Source organism: Pelobates fuscus, chromosome 4 (assembly GCF_036172605.1).
Source record: "Pelobates fuscus isolate aPelFus1 chromosome 4, aPelFus1.pri, whole genome shotgun sequence".
Taxonomy (NCBI): domain Eukaryota; kingdom Metazoa; phylum Chordata; class Amphibia; order Anura; family Pelobatidae; genus Pelobates; species Pelobates fuscus.
This window is the reverse complement of record NC_086320.1, coordinates 111,757,039-111,774,943: the sequence shown is the minus strand read 5'-3', so window position 1 is coordinate 111,774,943 and position 17,905 is coordinate 111,757,039. Positions and strand designations below refer to the sequence as shown.

The 17,905-nt window shown below is 39.4% G+C and overlaps 1 protein-coding gene across 1 annotated transcript in view; it reads left to right on the top strand.

The window, feature by feature from the left end:
• The window catches only part of RMC1 (regulator of MON1-CCZ1), a 359,458-nt gene that overhangs the window by 340,399 nt on the left and 1,154 nt on the right, over window positions 1–17,905 (top strand). The window contains exons 2-19 of the mRNA XM_063451477.1: window positions 982–1,177; window positions 3,814–3,890; window positions 4,042–4,126; window positions 6,048–6,104; window positions 6,780–6,866; window positions 7,447–7,587; window positions 8,125–8,225; window positions 9,276–9,365; window positions 10,116–10,221; window positions 10,352–10,463; window positions 11,243–11,287; window positions 11,876–11,929; window positions 12,084–12,212; window positions 12,367–12,473; window positions 13,374–13,493; window positions 15,539–15,616; window positions 16,191–16,295; window positions 16,692–16,760. Of these exons, the coding sequence (XP_063307547.1) occupies window positions 1,079–1,177; window positions 3,814–3,890; window positions 4,042–4,126; window positions 6,048–6,104; window positions 6,780–6,866; window positions 7,447–7,587; window positions 8,125–8,225; window positions 9,276–9,365; window positions 10,116–10,221; window positions 10,352–10,463; window positions 11,243–11,287; window positions 11,876–11,929; window positions 12,084–12,212; window positions 12,367–12,473; window positions 13,374–13,493; window positions 15,539–15,616; window positions 16,191–16,295; window positions 16,692–16,760 (1,662 nt within the window). The 5' untranslated portion in view covers window positions 982–1,078. The remainder of the gene's footprint in view (window positions 1–981; window positions 1,178–3,813; window positions 3,891–4,041; window positions 4,127–6,047; window positions 6,105–6,779; window positions 6,867–7,446; window positions 7,588–8,124; window positions 8,226–9,275; window positions 9,366–10,115; window positions 10,222–10,351; window positions 10,464–11,242; window positions 11,288–11,875; window positions 11,930–12,083; window positions 12,213–12,366; window positions 12,474–13,373; window positions 13,494–15,538; window positions 15,617–16,190; window positions 16,296–16,691; window positions 16,761–17,905) is intronic.

The following is a 17,905-nucleotide window of genomic DNA, read 5'->3' as shown; positions in this document are numbered from 1 at the left end:
AACTGCTTTATTTAGCTAAAGTAATTTAGGTGACTATAGTGTCCCTTTAAAGTATGAGGGGGAGGAGATGGCTTAATTGTGTTCTTTTTTATTACAGAGGTACTCATCCAGCCATAGGTAATACAGAACACAGGTACTATACTAAGGAAAAATGAATTTACGGTAAGTACAATTTCTAGTTTGTAACCTCTGCCTTAGCCATACATACCTTCAATAGGCTGTGAGTGGCCCTTATTTAGTGTCAAACTAAACACTGAATATTTAGGGCAGCACCATGGGAGCACCTAGAACCAATTTAAACCGGATCTGTCACCCCCTCTAAAATGAGTATTTCATAAAGAATAAGTCTCTCCTAAATAGGGGCACCTGAGAGGCATGGCATAAACTGCCACAAACCGCACAATGTACATATTTTATCCACCCTCCTGTTTCCATCCTTTTGGGTGCAGGAGAGTGGGTTCCCTGGGGACCATTGGGATCTGGCTGAGGCTGATGGGAATCAGGGCCCTTCCTGCACTGTTTTCCCAGCACCCCCAAACTAATAGGGGCCCTGCAGCTGCAGAACCATAACCACTGTCCTCAGTTTGACACGTGACCCCAGAGCCTATCCCCCGGACAGAGAGCTCGGAGCACAATGTGGGGGATCCTCACATAACACGTGGAGGCGGTCACATCAAAGCAGTCAATACGTTAATACTTCACATTTACATAGGGCTAAAGTACCCGGACACTGGATGGGGTTAAAGAACTCCAGCCAATAGACAGAGCTGCTGTGAGAGACTATTCTATGTCTATCCTCCGCTCTCACCCACCAACAACATGGCCGCCAGCGAGCGACATTTTGGAGGCGGGCGGTTTCAGCTGAGCTGGGCTATCCGCGTCGCATGATTAGTGACGTCAGAGGCTCCGTCCTCCCCAGATAGGAAGTTGGCGGGGGGGGGGGGATGGTGCCCAGTAAACACAGAGCTGTCGGTGGGGAAGCTGAGTGTAGTGAGCCTGGTAACAGGAAGTGCTGTGTTAATGGCAGCTGACTCCATAGCCTGAGAGCAGGAGGACAGTGAATGCTGGGGAGCCGACCATGGAGCTGGACTACTACCTGGAGCTCAGTGAGCGGCCAGTGCTGTTCGAGAAAGCCACCCATGTCAACAGTGTGTTCTTCGATGAGGCCAATAAGCAGGTGACGCTAACACTTTATTACACTGGGCATGGGGCTACCTTCTGTATACACAGGGCACAGTGCCACTACCTTCTGTATACACAGGGCACAGTGCCACTACCTTCTGTATACACAGGGCACAGTGCCACTACCTTCTGTATACACAGGGCACAGTGCCACTACCTTCTGTATACACAGGGCACAGTGCCACTACCTTCTGTATACACAGGGCACAGTGCCCCCACCCTCTGTATACACAGGGCACAGTGCCACTACCTTCTGTATACACAGGGCACAGTGCCCCCACCCTCTGTATACACAGGGCACAGTGCCACTACCTTCTGTATACACAGGGCACAGTGCCCCCACCCTCTGTATACACAGGGCACAGTGCCCCCACCCTCTGTATAGACAGGGCACAGTGCCCCCACCCTCTGTATAGACAGGGCACAGTGCCCCCACCCTCTGTATAGACAGGGCGCCGTGCCCCCACCCTCTGTATAGACAGGGCGCCGTGCCCCCACCCTCTGTATAGACAGGGCGCCGTGCCCCCACCCTCTGTATAGACAGGGCGCCGTGCCCCCACCCTCTGTATAGACAGGGCGCCGTGCCCCCACCCTCTGTATAGACAGGGCGCCGTGCCCCCACCCTCTGTATACAAAGGGCATGGCCTCGGCACTGAGCAGCATAGTGCCCCCACTCTGTGTATATACAGGGCACAGAGCAGCATAATGCCGCCACCTTTTGTATACACAGGACATGGCCTGGGCAATGAGCAGCACAAAATACAGAGCATGATTAGGACACATGGCAACACAATGCCCCTACCCTCTGTATACACAGGACATAGCTTGGGCAATGATCAACACAGAGCATGACTCGGGCACATTGCAGTACAATGCCCCCACCCTCTGTATACACAGGGCCGAGAGAATCATAATATCCCCACCCTTTGTATACACAGGACACAGAGCAGCATAATTCCCTCACCCTATGTATGCATAGGACATGGCCTGGGCACAGAGCGGCATAATGCCTCCACGCTCTGTATACACAGGGCATGGCTATATCCAAACTTTGGTTCTTGCAGCACATTCTCTAACCCTAACTGTAAGAGTAACCCTAACTACTTGCCTTAACAGTGTTAAATGTGGGTTCCCAAGGGGTCAGGGAACCTACTTGCACTCTCTCCCAAAAGGGTACTGTTGGATTACACTACCACCACAAATGAGTATATGCACCCTCATATCCACACTGTTGCCAATACAGATCTGTGGTAGTTTTCCCCATTCTACACCGCTTTACATGAGTAGTATACCACCTAATGACTGATTTGTCTGGTTGGTTCCTTTGTTTAACATAAGTTAGTTCTCCCCACACTTTATCCCCATAGCAAATATTATTATACAATAGTGATATTAGTCCCTTCTGACCCTTTTCCTACTCGCATAGATGTTCAAAGAATGTAGGAGTCTGTTTCATGGCTACATAGACACTGTGCCTCTGGGCATAATCCTTTACCTAAAGAAGTCTTTAGATGGCAGTGTTCCTTTGGGAGTATGTTCATCGAAAGTGACGAAGAAAGAGTTACAGTAGAGATGCTTATACCTCTGTAGTCCCACTCTCTCTAATCCAGTAAAATCTCTGGCCTCCAAGCCTTGGGGGCATTCTCAATACTAAGTCATCTAGTCTGACCAGACAAATCACTCTAACTCAAGGGCACTGGGAGAGCATAAAAGCAGAACAAGCTGGGCATACCATTCATTTTGTTGGCTTTTACTCTAGATTCAAAATGTGTTAACAGTTCTATCAGCGGCATAAGGGAACTTGTCTGGTCTGTGAGAGTGATCAGTATATCACCGGCATAAGTCAAGACAGTATAATAGGAGGTAGCCACCGGAATTCCCATAATAGTGGGGTGTCTTCTTATTAGATGGAGTAGGGGCTCAAGCGAACAGGGCAAACTTTAAAAATACATGTTTCTAATGCATTGCTCCTTTTTAAAGAATGTTTTGCAATATGCAGGCTAAAATAGTGGAGCGGGGGGGGGGGGGGGGGGGGGGAAATGTCTTGTAGCCAAGTTGGAGTGGACTAAATATGTGGAATCTTGAGTGACCACGAGTTGCTGTTTATAAATTAAACCTAAAGTGGTATATAACAGCAACATTGTCTGAGTTCACACATGTGCCTGCCATGTGAATTAAATTAAAAATTAATAACATAATCTGTGTGGGAATAAATCATGCAGCCCGGGTTGAAACAGACAATTGCTATTACTCTGCATGTTTTCAATGGAGTGAACAAACAGTATTACAACAGAAAAGTATCAGTTTTATATCCTTCATCAAAAATATATATTTTTTTAACACTAGATACATCTTCTACATCAAAAATATAATTTTAGGCTCCCTAAACATGCTGCAATTTTATCAAGTGGCCCCAGTTCATGACTGCCATATAAAAAAAATAGACTTTCTCAGTTGTGTACATATTTCAGATTTTATGTGTGATGTATAATGCACTATTCACACAATAAAATTGTGTTTTTTTTTGTTTTTTTTTTACTGCTGTTGACCACTTCACTGGGTACCTGTGATGCACTTATTAGTGTGTGTGTTTTTTACTTGATAATTATTTACTAGTGTCTGTGTTCACAGGTATTTGCAGTGCGGTCTGGTGGAGCCACTGGAGTTGTTGTTAAAGGTCCAGAAGATAGAAGTCCAATCTCTTTTCGGTAATATTACTTATTACTCTTGGAAGTATGTTGAATACAGCTTGAGATGTACAGCCAATATCTTCTATACACCCACATTATTTGTACATTTTTTTTTTTTTAGTACTCCATTGTTAACGTGTGCTCTTGTTTGTTGTATTTCTCTTATAAGGATGGAAGACAAAGGCGAAGTAAAATGTATTAAGTTTTCTTTGGAAAATAGAATTCTGGCTGTGCAGAGAACAGTTAAAAGAGTGGTGAGTACTCTTTCCCATTCAATTAATCAAGCTTTTCCTGTGCATATGGCTGCAATGTGTCAGAAAGTTTCCTACCATTTCATATGTTTCAGATAAACACAATTGAAAGATTTTAGAATAGAACTGTCTATTCTTTGAAAATAACAGTTCCTCACTTGCTTTCCCCAGTAAATATCACCAAAAATCTTTTTCTAGTGTAAGGAGTGTATTATCAATATGTATAAAACACTGTGTCCAAGGCAACGTCATCTGGGCGCACACTGCCATTTCTTGGTTGTTTTATTAATTTAAGTAGTATAATTTGGATGTGCCAAAACTGCCAAGCAACTGCAAATAGTAAAAATCTGTTCATGATTTAAAAAAAAACCAAAAAAAAAACCATAGCACATCCCTTATAACAGTTTGTTGGCTGTCAAGATGTAGTAAAACCCCACATGTGATGCTCTCAGCCAATGAATGACTGGTGTGATTGACATCTATCTGCTCCAAGTGTGCTGCATGTTAAAGACCATATTGGACCCTTGGCGTCTATTAACAAATTGAGAGGTCTTAACGTATCTCAATGGTGGGTAATCACACTGCAGGACGAATCAATAAATCTTACAGGATGTGTTTTTTTTGCTGAGAGGGATTTGTGGCACACGTATATTTAATGGAATCTTGATGTGTAGTAATTTTGTGCTTCTTCCTAACATCATTTGATTGTTTTGTCAATATTTAACCCCCTTTACTACTGAATCTTTTCTCAGCCCAATGGTATTCATGCTTTGAAATTATGTTTAACCACTTGCATGCAAAACAATCAGATGCCCAGATTGCAGTATTGAAACGTTCAGAATACATAGTTACATAGTTACATAGTTAGATAGCTGAAAAGAGACTTGCGTCCATCAAGTTCAGCCTTCCTCACATTTGTTTTTTGCTGTTGATCCAAAAGGCAAAAAAAAAACCCCAGTTTGAAGCACAATTTTGCAACAAGCTAGGACAAAAAATTCCTTCTTGACCCCAGAATGGCAGTCAGATTTATCCTTGAATCAAGCAGTTATTACCCTACATTGAAAGATTATATCCTTGAATATTCTGTCTTTGCAAGTATGCATCTAGTAGCTGTTTGAACATCTGTATGGACTCTGATAAAACCACTTCTTCAGGCAGAGAATTCCACATCCTGATTGTTCTTACAGTAAAAAAAACCTTTCCTTTGCCTTAGATGAAATCTTCTTTCTTCCAGTCTAAACGCATGGCCTCGTGTCCTATGTAAAGTCTGGTTTGTGAATAGATTTCCACACAATGGTTTGTATTGGCCCCGAATATATTTGTATAATGAATACAACATGGCAAATGTCTGTGAGTGTACTTTATGTAACTTATGGGGGAAGATATCTTTCTGTAATTCACATAAAGTACTCACCGACCTTAGTTTTATGGTTTGTATCATACTCCTTTAAAAAAAAAAAAATATATATATATTTAAAAACCATGATGCTGAATATTTTGATTTCCCCCACTTTGTGGCCTTCTCCTTTCATGCACAAATTTGATACACAGACAATATTAACTATTTATAAGGACAAATGCTAAAACGGACAGGACATGTATCCATTTTATTATATATATATATATATATATATATATATATATATTTCTTTTCACCCTCGTTTTTTTTTTTTTTTTTTCCTCATTCTGTCTTTGGTCCTATCGACTATAAAGTTCTACGTTTTACAATTGCAAATAAAGGGATTTGCTCTGAAACAGGTTGATTGCATTGTTACACCAAGCGCAAATATGCGTGCGATTTAGATGTTAGTCCATCTGCACTCCCCCAAACAAGCAGAACTCTATTGCGCTCTCTAAGAACTGCAGATTATTTATTTGGTCTTGTATATTTGGTGCCTTCATTTTTCTGTTTTGTATTTCCTAGGACTTCATCAACTTAATTCAAGATTATTCACAGTTAGAATATTCACAGGAATGCAAGGTAGGCTTGTTGTGTAATCTGATTTAAAGCAAGAGGGGTCACAATGCACAATCCAGATATTTCTACCTGCTAAAAAATGAATAAAATAAATATTTTATCTTCATCTGGTTCCTCCCTCCACTTCAGACATTGAGTGTAGTAGGAAAAAGAATTGGTATGCATTTTTTATGTGTACATAACCAGCATAGCTATGATATGCTTCCAGCAGATTACACGTGTAGTACTCCCATATTATCTTTCCTCTGAGATAAAGGATTGAAATAGTGTGCATGTGTTGTATGATACAAGTATGCATGGGCAGTGCTTTTCACACTGGCACATTTTTGTATGCCAATTGTATGAACTACATCCAAGCCATGGGCTTTTATATTTCACCTTTCCAAGTCTCTTGATTGGATCAAGGCCAGAACCATGCTATCTAACCCTAAGGGCAAAACTGTGTTCTTTATGACTTTGCAGGGGTCCATTATGTATTGTATTGTAGATTGTTAGAATTTCTGCCTGGTTATGCCAACCCATATTTATTACTGTTTTAAAGCTCACCCTACAGGCTGTACGTACTCCTTGTTATAACTTATTTTGTGTTGATGGCTAACATGTTGTACCAGAAACCTACTGTATATAACACAACTAAATCCACTCTTGCTAGCTTGTATTTATTTTATATTTTCACAGACCAAAAATGCACAGATTATGGGATTTTGCTGGACGAGTTCTACTGAAATAGTCTTTATAACAGATCAAGGAATTGAATTTTATCAGGTAGAAGAACTACTAATATATTGTTTACATTGTATGGTTTTTAATATAGAGACAAATCTGTAAGGTCAGCTCATTTTTTTTTTTTTTTTTTTTGAAACTATCTTAGGTTTTTCTTTTAAACTCCACTGCCCAAATACAAAATAAATATCACTTTTTTTAATAGATATACACCAAATCAAAACTTGCAAAATCCTAATTTCTCTTGTTTGTAGACTTTGCAAGCCCTCCTCTTCTGACACCTCCCAGACTTGTGGCTGTCCAATCACAGACTTCCCAATGCAGCTCATTGAGAATTATTTCCAAGTCAGGTGCTCTGAGCAATTGCTGACTTTTGAGTTGGCTACACTGAGCTAACCAAAGTAATAATAAAGCTAAAGTAGGATTATGGAGAAGTTATAGTAACCCTTTTAATGAGTTTTAACATGAAAAGTGCAAACCACCTGCCCATATGGATAATCTAATATTTTCTGTTCCAGATAATGATGTGGTTGAAATAATAGAACTCTGTAATGCTATGGTCACCCAATGATTCCAACTAGGCTTTCCAGACTGAGTTTAATAATGCTTTGCTCTTTTCCAGGTATTGCCTGAGAAGCGGACTTTAAAGCTCTTGAAGAGCCAGAGTATCACCGTTAATTGGTACATGTATTGTCCAGAGAGCAGTGTTATCCTGCTGTCCACTGCCAACCACTGCAATGTGCTTCAGCCTTTCTACTTCAGGGTGAGGCTAAGTCCTACAGCTTTCATTAGAAGAGACTGCATTAGTAGTGCATAGAAAGTCTTATTTGTGTTTTCATTTATTTTTTTCTTTTAAATTGTGTCCCCTCGTTTTTGTATTTTTTTTTTTTTAATCAGCTGAGAAGCAAACTATAAAACTATAATGGTTCATGCTCATGTGGCTCAAACCATTTTATATTAGCTATTCATTGTAAAAACTGTGAATCATATCAAGAAATGTAACTGTGACCAGGTAGATAAAGTATAGCTGAAAGAGCATGTCTGGTTTTGTATTGTGATGCCTAAGGATCTCCACTTTGAATGACGCTGGAAGAGTCTTCAGTTTATCATGCTGCTGGGGGTAGAATTGTTTTTATTTTTTTTAAAGCTCCAACTTGCTTACCTCTTGTACACCATGATTAAAATGATTGTTTCAATGGGTGCTCTAAACTACTAGCTCTCCTTCATTTCTGTTGTACTGCAGGGCCACAATTGTGCAGTTTAGAATAATAGATGTGATTTTATGTTTTTTTCATAACAGAATGGAACAATGTCAAAGATGACGAAATTTGAAATTGAATTGCCAGTTTCAACAGGGAAGACAATTAAGATTTCTGAAAGAGACATAGCAATGTCAACAATGTAAGTGTTATTAGTAAAGCGCAAAGAATAATAGGGGTCAAGGAGTTGAAGACACAAATGAGAAAAAATCTGTGCATGAAACCTGAATTTACTTACTTGAGATATAATACACACACACACACACACACACACACACACACACACACACACACACACACACACACACCTTGACACATAGTGTGCATCTGTGTCAAGATGTGTGTGTATCTACACACACACACACACACATCTTGACTCACAAATACACACACTCAGATACACCGTGACATACATACACTTGCACCCGCACATATGCACACACTCAGATACACACAGTGACATACACACACTTGCACATACACACTCAGATACACACATTGACACATACAGTGTCATATACACTCACTGACACTCAGATACACACATACACAAACCTTGATACACTCAGACACATACTCTTTTACACTCTCACTGACAAACACACATACTCCTTTACAGACACCCATACAAGCACGCATACATTCTCACTGACAAGCATGCATACACTGTCACTGACAAGCACACATACACTATTTGACAGACATCCACACTCCCTAACAGACACGCATACAATTTAATATTTAAAAAAAATAAATTTACTCCACCCAGCCACCCTACCTTTGGGAGTGCTGGCATGTAGTCTATTTCTCTGGGCTGAGCGTGCAGGCCCAGGGGCTCAAGTGGGGTGGCTGGGCTGAGCGTGCGGTCCCTGGGGTCCAGTGGGGCTGCTGAGCGGCTGGCGTGCGGACGGCGAGGGAGCAGTGATCTCCCTGTTCAGCTCCCTCGTGCGCCTCTTAGTGATGCCGGAGCCAGAGTGACGTCATATTTTGGCTCCAGCATCAGTGCTGTGCGTGCAAGGGACCCTAGGGTTCCACAGAACAGCAATTGGGAAACGCTGGTCTAAACTATTGTTAATTTACACTGAAATTAATTTGTCTCTATTTGTCTATTTTATATTTTTTCTCTTCCATAGTAACTAAAATAATTATTTTTTATTTTATTTATTTATTTATTTTTCCCCTCAATTCATAGATATGGTCAGCTTTATGTTCTTTTTCTGAGACATCATGCAAAGTCCTCAAGCAGTGCAGGAGCAGAGGTTGTGATGTACCATTTAACTCGGTAAGCAGTCACTTTTTTTTTTTTTTAGTTCTAAAAGGGAGACATAACAATGGAGCAAGGAGGACCAATGAGGTAAGGAAATTGTTTGTTACTATGTGGGTCCAGTAAAAAGCCTTTTAAGGTAGCTGGATTTAACTTGGTGACCCAACAGCATAGATGATTGGTCCACTAATAGGATATGGAGAAGATTGAGGGTTTGCATGGAGGAGAAGGCGTAGTAGTTGAAGTGCAGGAGATGGGTAAAATGTGCTAAGGAGATAAACATTCTAAACTGATCTTTTTAAAAGCACAGAGTGAATTAGTGGGAGTTAATTATGTGACAAGACTATAAAAAGAGAATCATTAGACCTGTCCATGTAAGAATCTGTTTAGCATGTAAGCAGAATAAGGGAAGTGGAGATTTCTCAGTAAAATGGTTGACGTGAGATGAGGCATGTTGGGAAGTGGGTTCAGATAACGATTTTGATTGTCATTAAACTCCGTGTCTGTGCTCTGCAAGTGCATGGCACAGTCATTGCAAGATGATGCGCGTGATGTTAAACAGAAAAATGTACATTTTTAAAAGATTTTATTCAATGATATTTGTTTTTGTAGCTGTTTTACATTAGCTAAAGTGTATGTGTTTTATACTATTCTTACCTGAGCACCAATTTGGGAAAAACTAAAATCTGGTTAATACCGCTTACATTTTAACCCGCACTTTTAATTGCATTTTTTATTTTTTTTTCATCTTTGCCTCTTGCTTACCAGGGAGGGTTCCCCAAAGAAGATGCACATCTTGAAACTGAATCGGACTGGAAAATTTGCTCTGAATGTTGTGGATAACTTGGTCGTCGTCCATCACCAAGATACAGAGGTGGGATGCGCCATTAAAAAGCCGCATTATTTAGGGATTCCTAACGAGCATGCAGGAGAAATAAACCCCCTGTTTTCCAGCAGTAAGTTTTTCTTCTCCTTCCTTAACTTATTATGTTTGTACATTTCAGACATCTGTTATCTATGACATCCGGTTACGGGGTGACAGTGACGGCACCATTACATTGCACCAACCTGTGCTTCCTCCTCGCTCTATACACCCGTACCAGATTCCAGTGGCAGGTATGTGTTTGTCATATCAGAAGGCATCATCCCTCTCTTCAGTTACTGCACAGTAGAATGCAAATAATCAATTCAAAAGTTTTAAAAGAAAGCATGATTGTTTAGTACTGTTTTCTGGGAAGCTCTGAAGGGCCCAAAATATCGTGTGGTGTATTTTTTATATTTATTTTTTACAAACCACTCAGACAGTTTGACATATAGTGCATTGCGTGTCTTTAAGTTCTTCTGGTAATGCTAAGCCACTGTACTCGACAGATCTACTGCAACACTGTAGGTATGAATTTGTTTCTGTCAGTTTGTCTGAATCAAATTCCTTTTAATTCACACCCGAACAAATTGATCCACCCTGGGTTTACCTGTGGAATCTTACTCCATAACGAAGACTCCACAGGTAAATCCCAGATCCATCCATTTGTTTGGATTTTTGGGTTGAAAGGAATTCTAAGAAGGATGACTATGTATCACAATGTTACAAAACAAACATTCTTGTAATGTATGAAGAACCTAACCAAGTAAATGTGTACCTTGCCCAGTTAAGCTATTATTCCTGGACCTGATCAGGACTCCTCTTTGTGCTGAAGTGTCAGTATGAAAACCACATTCGGATAATAAAGATAATTTTGACACATTCATTTCCCTGTCAAAGGTTGAGTCTCCAGAAAATGCTATGAGCAGCAATAAGGAATTGGCACCTTGTTTGGAGTTCTGAGTAGTGTTGTGCTTTATTCTCCTAAGAAGCAACATTTGGAAATAATATTGTAATGTATCCAATCCTGCAGGTCCTTCAGCTGTGGCCGGACAAGTTCCTGTTCCCTGCAAACTCTGTATCCTTTTGTCTGGATATGCATGCAATAAAATGTAGAAAACAATTGTTAGATTGAGGCAGAAATTAAGCGATTATTTAATATTTAAAAATTGTCTTAAAGGCAGATTTGATCCCAGTATGCGTTCTATTTTACATTTTAATTTTGGCTGTGAAATAATCAAAAATAAACATTTGCACAAATTTACAGGTTCCTTGCTTGATTTCTGACAGTCTGCTAGTGAATACTGGGTATTGTGACTAAACTTGAGTTGAATTTCTATTTATTTTTTCTTCCATAACAACCAAGGAGAAATATATTTTTTGTTTTGTTTTGTTTCCTCCTTCATAGAATGCTGTAAAATAAATGTTGTGGCTTCCGGGTTTGTCAGACCCTACTCTCATATTGATATTAATGGTTCAACAAACCAAATATTCAATGTTCAATGCTTTTTGAAAGTATTCACTCAATGTGGTATCCTCTCTCTAACAATGTTCTAACACACTGGCTAGCATTCTAGTTATCAGTAGAGTGCATATCTAGTCTAATACCCATTGTCTGCATTGCACCAGACTATAGGATTCCTACAGTGTTTTCCTTAACTACCAGATTCCTCCTCTTGGATTGTCTTTCAACCGGACATTATAATTAGCGCCAGTGAAGGTAATGGCATTCTGACCGTTTCCCTGTGAAAGTATTTAAATTTATTATTTTGTGTGTGTGTGTGTATTATTTTCTTTCCCTCTTCTATTGACATTATATTGGCAAATTCTGCAATGCTACCAGTGGTTTAGTATAGTAATGTCTTGTGCCACAGGATATCTCTGGTATCTGCGCGTCAAACTTCAACCGATAGTCCATCTGCTTGCTGACAAAGGACGATTGATGGATTTCCTACTGCAGCGCAAAGACTGTAAATCTGTCATATTATCAGTGTGTTCTCAAAGTAAGTTAGCTCTTTGCTTAGCAGACTATTACATACTCCATTCATTCTTCTTTGAATGTATTTAACGGATGGTGGATGTATAGTGTTTGATTTGTAGGCTGAGCATATTTTTGGTACTTTATACCGACAATATGACATGTTTCCTGTTTCTCAGTGCTAACAGAAGCAGATAGGGCGTCCCTGCCTGAAATCTCTACAGTGTTTGATAAACTCAACAGTGAATATAAAAAGTATTTAGATGCTGACAACAGTTACACAATGGTAAGTTGAATAATAGTACCGTAATTAGGATTCAGTGTATGAACGCACAGGTCATATTATTTTCGATATACAGATTTGTTTGTCCGCAGCTTTATTGGTATTGTAACACATTACGTTGGTGAACTTGCAGCTGAACCCTTTTAATTCCCCCACCCCTTTCTCCTTTCTCTTACTACCATTTTCTTTCTATAGGTGGCTTCCTATTAACTTCTCTTCTCCCTCTTCTCTTCCAATCTCTGTTTTTGTTCAATCCAGTCATGAAATCTTTTAGGGTTTTTTTCACATTTCAGTGTTGTTGATATGACACTGTTGTGTGTCTTTATTCTTTCTTTTAATAGTGGGTCTTATTTTTTTTGTCTGCTTGCCTTATTTACTGTTAACTAAGATGACTTAATAATATTTTAAGATTTAAAAACTAATTCGGAAAGCCTTGCACAGCTTCAATTGTTTAAACCAACTATGACCAAAATATATACTCTTAAGCTATCGTTGATGACACTCACATTAATCTTTGCCAGCTTTCAGACTGGCAAAGCATTATGGGAGTTGATCAGGAGTAGCCTGGGATCTACATTTTGGGCTTTACCTTCTCAGTGTCTTTCATTGATTCAAGCACACATCATCCCTTCTTGGTGTTCAGCAAGTTCTTGGGAGGGGGAACTGTAAGCACTTTTGGGCAGTGTCAGTGTGAAGATTCCATTCATCAAAAGGGAAGATGAATAATTCTTTTGCAGTATTTAAAGATTATGAAAAGTATAGAAGAGCTGTGAATAATTGCTTTTGACTATATTAGTCCTTTGAAGCACTTTAACTAGGTTTACATAAAATGAGAAATGGGTCATGTGACAATGTAGCTGCTTATGATGTAAGGCTCATCAAATCGCTTTTTCTGTGATTCAGGCTGTTGAATCGAGCCAGGGAAGAAGCAACGCTCTCCTAAAAAGGCCAGTGCGCGGCCAAGCTGTCATAGACCAATCTGATATGTACACCCATGTCTTATCAGTCTTTACAGACTTGAAGGTAGGTAGACTAATTTGTATCAATATTTTTTTTTTTTTATACAAACAAAATGGGGGAAAAATTTGTTTCATTCAGTGTCATACTGGAAACACAATTCTTAATTAATTGTTTTATTTATTTTATGTGTAATGCATATTTATATCACCTGAAAATAGGTCTTACTTCTTATATTTGGCACATATCCAGATCTAAAATTCTATGTATTCGATAAGGGGTTTCCAGCCCAGTCCTAAAGTATCAACTACCAGTCCAGGATTTAGATATTACCCTGTTGTGTCTAAAGTGTGTTTTTTTTTTTTCTCCTTCTTCTTCTAAAAACACCTTGGAAACAACTGGGTAAGCCCTGAATCCTGGACTGGTAGTGAGCACTTGACGACTGGGTTGGGAACCACTGTATTAGATTATCATAATTCCAAACGTAATCTCATTTCTGAAAATGCAGTGACATGGGTGTGACAAAACCTAAAACAAATTCCAGTAAATAAAATGTGCTTCCAAAACCTATACTTCATTAAAAGGAGTAAAATCTCCTAGATCTGCTTGCTCCGGTTACTTAGCTGTTCCTGTTAGCCTATTCCACCAGAGGAAACTGCAGGAAGAACTTGCTCTGCAATAAATCATGCTATCATGTTGCCAGGCTTATTCCCTTTTGTGGGATTTATTTTTCTGAATCTGCAGCTATTTTAAAATTCTTCTGAGGGCAGTTGTCGACACACATTTAAATGATTGATCACTTAGGTTTAATCCTATTTGTTAACTTTCAATAAAACCTATTTTATAGAAATCTTCTAAAGCTTCATTTTACAGTCCTGTTAACCTGCATACATTTGATTAGGAAATCTTTCTGGCATCAGGGGGCACGGCTAGGGAGACAGGCTCAGGGTGCAGCATTCTGAAAAACATTTACTTGTATTAGTACCACTTATACCAAAGGAGAACACTGAGGGAGCCAGACCTTTCTCAGAAAAAATTGCTTAAATCACCAGAGTTTGGAGTTTCATAAATAACATTCTCCATTCCCAACAGACCTGAATGTAGTCCCCTTGTGTTCCTCAACCGGGACTGGTTATTAAATGTTTCCAATCGGTGTGAGAGCCTCAGGGTATTCTTCCCATGCTCACTTTATATGGACACTGCATTCCTGTGACCTATTCTGGAGAAGCAGCAGTTTGGTGAAATTTAGAAATGCATAACCTTATTTTCATTTTTCTTGAAATGCAAATAAAAGGAGGTAAACTGCAGATTGCAATGTCCCTTTACTCCTTTTTTTTTTCTTATTAATTTTTATTGGACTTTGGGGATTAGATGATGATAAAATGTCTTTTTAGAGCTATGAGACAAATCTACGGTACTTCAAATGATTTCAAAAACCTTTATGCTATGTGCTGTCATCACACACACCAAGATCACTGTACGATATGACAAGCTTGGAGTAGAGCTGAACAAAACACCCTATAACTGATCCTGGCCATGGTATTGTCACACTAGCATTTTCATATTGCAGGTTTTTTTTCTGTAGCAGCCCCATACACTGATAACATACTTCATACCTGTAACATGGACAAATTGTTCACATGAATTGGCGATTGCCATCCGAAACAAGACTCAAAGATGCCTTCTCATATTGGCACTTCTGAGTTCACAAACCAGTGAAACCTCAGTCTATTTTTCAACCATAAATCAAATCCTGAATATCTCCCACCTCCGAGAATCTGGTCACCTCCTAAACCGTGTTATGGAATGTGTGGTCTTGAATCTTGCATGAAGACTGCACTCAGAAAATGTGTAAAATGATAAACACCTTTGGTGCATCGATGAACCAGAGATGGCTTACCTCTTCTATATCCGTAAAGTAGAAAGGAGTGTGTCTGTATTGAAGGAGCCGTTTAGTTAAGGAATGTCTTCATAATGTTGAGTGTTGCACTGGCACTTTTAGACAATGCTCGTGTTCCACATACAATAGATTGTTACAATAATTTTGCTATTGTACTTGATGCTTTTATGAATTGTTAATGCATGTCATAATAACTTCTCTTAACATCCAGGAGGCACCACACAAGTTCATCATATCTGTTCTGATGGAGTATATCCGTTCCTTGAACCAGTTCCAGATACCAGTGCAGGTAATGGCCATATATGTTTTCCTCTGTGTAACAGTCTACATTTTACAGCTAAAGATTCCTTAAACTATGGCAACAATTATAAGGGACACACCCAGCTGATGCTGACCCATTCATATAATGTGCAACTCGTACAAAGATTTATCAGTTTTACATGTTTCCAGCTCTTATAAGATTACCTCAAAGTGTGTAAAACAGACTTACAAACTGTTGCATTCTTATGCCTGTGGTTTACTATGTCACCTCATAGTTAAGGAACAGGCTACATAAAAGCAATATGTGGGAGGTCAGTGGCTCCATTTCTAACTAGAGTTTCTCTGTGCTAAAATGCTGTAGTTGGGAACTGAGAGTTTGAAAGCAGTAATTGCTTGATGACTTCTGCTGTCAATCCTGGTTGGTATTAAAAGCGGTCGCCGTCAGCCCAGCATACCTTTGTAGAATGTATTTTCTATTTGAGCCTGCATATTAAATACTTACTCCATTTGTTACTAAGTAGCCCCCACTCATGCTGCTTGGCACAAGGGTCCTTTATTGTTAAAACTGAGTGACTACAATATTATGTATCTTCCCTTTTTAGCATTACCTCTATGAACTGGTCATCAAAACACTAGTGCAGCATAATCTGTTCTATATGCTTCATCAGTTCCTGCAATACCATGTGCTCAGCGACTCCAAGCCTCTGGTATGTATACAGACCCGAATCGGAAACCGTTCACCCATGTCATTGCTACACTGCAGACTGTTTACTAATGTTACTACTTCTATTGATACAGCAGCAGTATGGCTAAAAATTCTAACCCTTATCCCAATCTACAAATTGTGCATTAACTGGGCTTGTTTTAACGGAGAAAAAAAAAACATAAGCATGTTTCTATATTTGCATAAGCATGTTTCTATATTTTGAGAAACCTATGTAGTTTGCCTAGTATTGACTTCAAGCAGGTTTATGGTCCACCATTTTGAGATCCTGTCTATACAGGCCTAATATAGCAAAGTCTAATCTGTAAGGGGGAAGAGAAGTAAATCTTTGCTGCTTTTGTGATGAGAAAGTTAATACAGTTTCATATTTTGCTTGCAGGCTTGCCTCCTGTTATCCTTGGAGAGTGTGTACCCCCCAGCACATCAGCTGTCTCTTGACATGCTAAAGGTGAAGAAAAGTGCAAACATTGGCGCATGTACTTAAAAACTTTAACTGGTTCTGTTAAGTTCAGAATTGAAGGGGCTATGGGATTTGGTGTTTAGTAATCATGGCTACTTCTCACTTCATGAAATTACAAATCGCTGAGAGTTTCCTGTGGAAAAACTCCTGGGCCTGGCCAAGCAAAAGCCTCCCATGATTGTGAGCTACTTCCTTAAGCTGTGATAAACAGAAAAATATTCAATTCTTAGTTCCCACTTCTGTTTGTTTATTTTACTCATAGAAACCCAAAGTACAAGCCCTTTCATTTAGAGGGAAAGTGATTATATACACCTATAAATCATTGCTGCACTAGAGTTATGGCAGTTTTGTCCTAAGAATCTCTGGTAATGTAAGCCACCTGTTTAGACCTCCTTACCACTGCTCCATTAGGAGGGTAGAGGCCAATATTTATACAAGTGCTTTGCATGTGCCCCCCACCACCTTGAAAAGAGCAAGAACACTTTGTGGACATAGTTTGCTATATAGCCTACAAAATGTTAATGAGAATAAATGAATGCTGCACCATAGGGTTGACTAGTAAAACTATTTTGATTCTGCAGATCTTGGGTATTGGCTGCAAATTTAGAGCTATTCAGACTTGACCATTAAGTGGCCCTGTAAATACTGTGTAGTCAGTTATAGGGTATCTACCGTACTTGTTGAGTCACAATGCTAGTCCAATCTCCATATCCCTTGATAGAATGTCCTAATCTTACTCCTTTAAGCTCAGATAAGTTCCAAACATTCTTTAAAAAAACACTCCAGACCCCTGAATCACTTTAGCTTGCTGAAGTTCTTTGTGTGAAGGAGTGAAGATTTCAGTTGAAATTTGGCACTTTTAGGAATTAATCTTGTAATACACCATGGCTTGTAAGCAGACAGCAGGTCCTGTTACGATCTGATTTGCTTGATCAGTGGAGCTAGACTTAAGCAGGCAATTACCTGGAGCACCTACCTAGAAAGTCTGGGCTGAGGGGGAGGGAGAAGGCTTGCAAAGGCTACAGGCAAGATATGTCTGTTTTTAGGTTTATCCCCAATAGAAAAATGCATGTTTTCATTTAGAGTAACTACTAAACAATAATTTTTTTGGTCCTTGTACCAGCACTATTTTA